The sequence below is a fragment of the Pristiophorus japonicus genome, chromosome 11 (genome assembly GCF_044704955.1).
Source record: "Pristiophorus japonicus isolate sPriJap1 chromosome 11, sPriJap1.hap1, whole genome shotgun sequence".
NCBI classification, from domain to species: Eukaryota; Metazoa; Chordata; class Chondrichthyes; family Pristiophoridae; genus Pristiophorus; species Pristiophorus japonicus.
In genome coordinates, this window is record NC_091987.1 from 219,750,067 (window position 1) to 219,753,343 (window position 3,277).

At 47.7% G+C, this 3,277-nt stretch overlaps 1 protein-coding gene across 1 annotated transcript in view; it reads left to right on the plus strand.

The window, feature by feature from the left end:
* The window catches only part of bud13 (BUD13 homolog), a 40,703-nt gene extending 38,836 nt beyond the window's left edge, over positions 1-1,867 (plus strand). Inside the window, exons 10-11 of the mRNA XM_070894603.1 lie at positions 456-537; positions 1,599-1,867. Coding sequence (XP_070750704.1) covers positions 456-537; positions 1,599-1,692 — 176 coding nt within the window. The 3' untranslated portion in view covers positions 1,693-1,867. The remainder of the gene's footprint in view (positions 1-455; positions 538-1,598) is intronic.
* Positions 1,868-3,277: the final 1,410 nt, after the last annotated feature.

The following is a 3,277-nucleotide window of genomic DNA, read 5'->3' on the forward strand; positions in this document are numbered from 1 at the left end:
GTATGGTCCGATGGTACTGGGGTGGGGGGTAGACATGGTACAGGGGGTGGGGGAGAGAGAGACATGGTACGGTCCGATGGTATTGGGGTGGGTGGTAGACTTGGTACGGTCCGATGGTATTGGGGTGGGTGGTAGACTTGGTACAGTCCGATGGTACTGGGGTGGGGGGGTAGACATGGTACGGTCCGATGGTACGGGGGGTGGGGGGAGGGAGTAGACATGGTACGGTCCGATGGTACTGGGGGGGGAGTAGACATGGTATGGTCTGATGGTACTGGGATGGGGGGTAGACTTGGTATGGTATAGGGGTGGGGGGTAGACTTGGTACAGTCCGATGGTACTGGGGTGGGGGAGAAGAGGTAGACATGGTACGGTCCGATGGTACTGAGAGAAGGTTGTTTCAGACTAACGCAAGACAGAGCCTCGGCTGAATGTGTGTTTGTTTCCCTTTGTAGAAAAGCCGATGTACAAAGGACCAGCACCCCCTCCCAACAGGTTTAACCTTTACCCCGGGTATCGCTGGGATGGAGTGGACAGGTAATGTACTACTACAACTTTAAAAAAACATGAAAATGTTTATAATTGGAATAAAACATGGTATTGATCGTAAATGGGATATTAAACAACTTGCAGGGTATAGAGATAGTATCAGCAGGGATTGCTGCGTAAAAAGGTGGGACCAGGAGCAGCTGGAGGTTATTGAATTAAAAATGTAAATATTAAAACTTGCAAAGATTTGTGGAAGTGAAAGAAATAGCAAGGGATACGGAGCAAAGGTAGGTAAATGGTGGAGCGGGTTCGAGGGGCTGAATGGCCTCCTCCTGTCCCTAGAAAGTGGGAAAATAGAATGAGTGGGAATGGCTGTGATGAGGAGAGGGAATGGTTTCCGAGCTGGGCAGGGGAAGCAGGTACACGGTGCTGTATGTGGCCTTAAACAGCAAGGCATACAGCTTCTCTGCTGTATCCCAGCCTTAGGGACTGTTCCTGTCACTACAGGAATATCAGGACCATAGTATTCCTGCACCAATCCTGCAGAAGGTTTGAAATATCCTGCTCTAGTCACGCTTCAATCAGGGTGGGTTCCCAGTTTTGGAGCGATTGATCAGGAGTGCCAGTTGGAGAGTGTCAGACCTGTGACTGGGTCATTTCATTTGCTGATGATTTGTGGGGAGCGGGCGGGCGGGCAGGAGAGGTGGCTGCTGTCACCACTGGAGCTTGTTCAGGTCGTTCGATCAGCAGCCTGCTCACCTGTGGCTTTGGGCCATTCTAACCTCACAATCTAGGCACAAGGTTCATTCAGAATCATGTATGTGGACTCGGTGACTCATTACTGGTGCCTCAGAGCCTCAGGCAACTGAGTGCCCAATAAATGGCCTATTTCGAGGTTGCAACTATCTGTCAATGGATAAATGGCAGGTAGTTGTTTGAGTGAGAAGCTGAGATCTTTGGGCAATCTCACTGATCCAATCTCTGTCACCAACCTTCCTCACCTGGATGAGAAGGAAGTTCACAAAAATAATCCAGTAATTACATATAGTCGCTCACATCGCACGTTTGAAGTCACTGCACCAGCAAGAGAATGTTTTTTAAACTTGCAGGTCGAATGGGTTTGAACAGAAGCGGTATTCCAGACTGGCAGATAAGAAGGCGGTGCAGGAGATAGCGTACAAATGGAGCGTGGAGGATATGTAAACCGCTCTCCGCACATAAACACTGGGACCTTTGTGCTGGACCTTATTCTCTAACCTGTTCTGTGCAATGTGGGGTCTGAATACCTGAGACTATCGAGAGAAGACACAACTCTTTTTATTCATGTTAATATTTTGTCCTTTTTAAATATAAAGTTTGTACTGTGCGATTACAGGTCTATTTGGTCTGGTGACAGTCTATCTGGCAAACTGTGGCTCAAGCTGATGGTGGGACTTTTCCCATCATTGCCTCGTTTTGGATTTAATCGAAATTCATTTATTTTTGAACTTTGTATAGCTGAAAATCTGGATGATTGAACACAGTTTGGAATTGAGTTTATGCTTTGAATACAAACCACCCTCAGAGAATGCAGTTCGACTAGGATCAATCTCAGACGTGAACAGATCGTGTCCTGCAATCCCCAACACTGCTAGTGCATCACAGAACCAGCAAATCACAAGGCAAAGATACCAGGGTCCGCAGGCCCCGTGTATAAACACCGTGACTACTCTTTGAAGAAGTGGTTCCTGACATCACCGTGAAATGCCTGGCTCTAATTTTAAGATTATTCCCCCTTGTTCTGGACTCGCTCCACCAGAGGAAATAGTTTCTACCCTATCATCAAGTCCTTTAATCATCTCTTCGATACTCGAGGGACTAAAAGCTCAGTTTATGCAACCTATCCTCATAATTGAACCCTTTCAGCCCAGTGTCATTCTGCTGTGACAGCACTGCAACCCCTCCAGAGCCAACATAGCCTTGCGGTGCCCAGAACTGAACGCACTTACTCCAGATGCGAAGTATTCTCTGTCAGAGGGCAGCTTTACACTCTGGGTGCTGGCTTGCAGTATTGCAGCTGGTGTGCTGCCAGCGGGCCGCATTGTCCTGCGTGGGTTGTGTAGACAGGGGGTTTTCCTGCAGCACTAGGAGTTAGTGCAGCTGCTATGGGATCCTCCTGGATCATCTGCAGGTCGCCCTATTGGTGTTGGAGGAACATTGTCAATAACAGCAGATACACTTCCCAACAGGATCAATCAGACAGTAACTGACTCTTACCCAAGTCCCATTATACACAGGGAACATTCAATACCATTACCGGGTTCTGCTACATTCCTTAAAAAGTGAATGCATGGTAAGGATTTTCTGGAACCTACCAACAGGGATGTCCCTTTCTGCCAGATCAGCTCCACTTACCCACCATGTCTCTCTCAAGCTGACTGAACATTGTCCCCTGGTAACATATTCCACAACTCCTTCCGTGCTCCTGAATGTGTAACTAGTGTCCCCCGTGGTTTGAATGATTCATGTCTTGCCCAAAGAAAGCCAAAGTGTTCCACCCAGAAAATAACCAAACTATCCCAGAATTGCACCAATGCCAGTGTAGTTCCCCCGGGGCTGCCAAGGGTTCAGTAAATATATCAGCAGCTTTGCGGTTTTAAATTCTGCAACCAGAACACCAGCAAGTTGTGGTCAATTAGAGAATGCTTCAGTTGATAGTGTTCAGGAACTGGGCACCGTCAAGATTCACTCTCAGGGCGGCCTGGGAAATTAAAGGACGAGAAAAAATGTTTTTCTTTGAACGGTACAA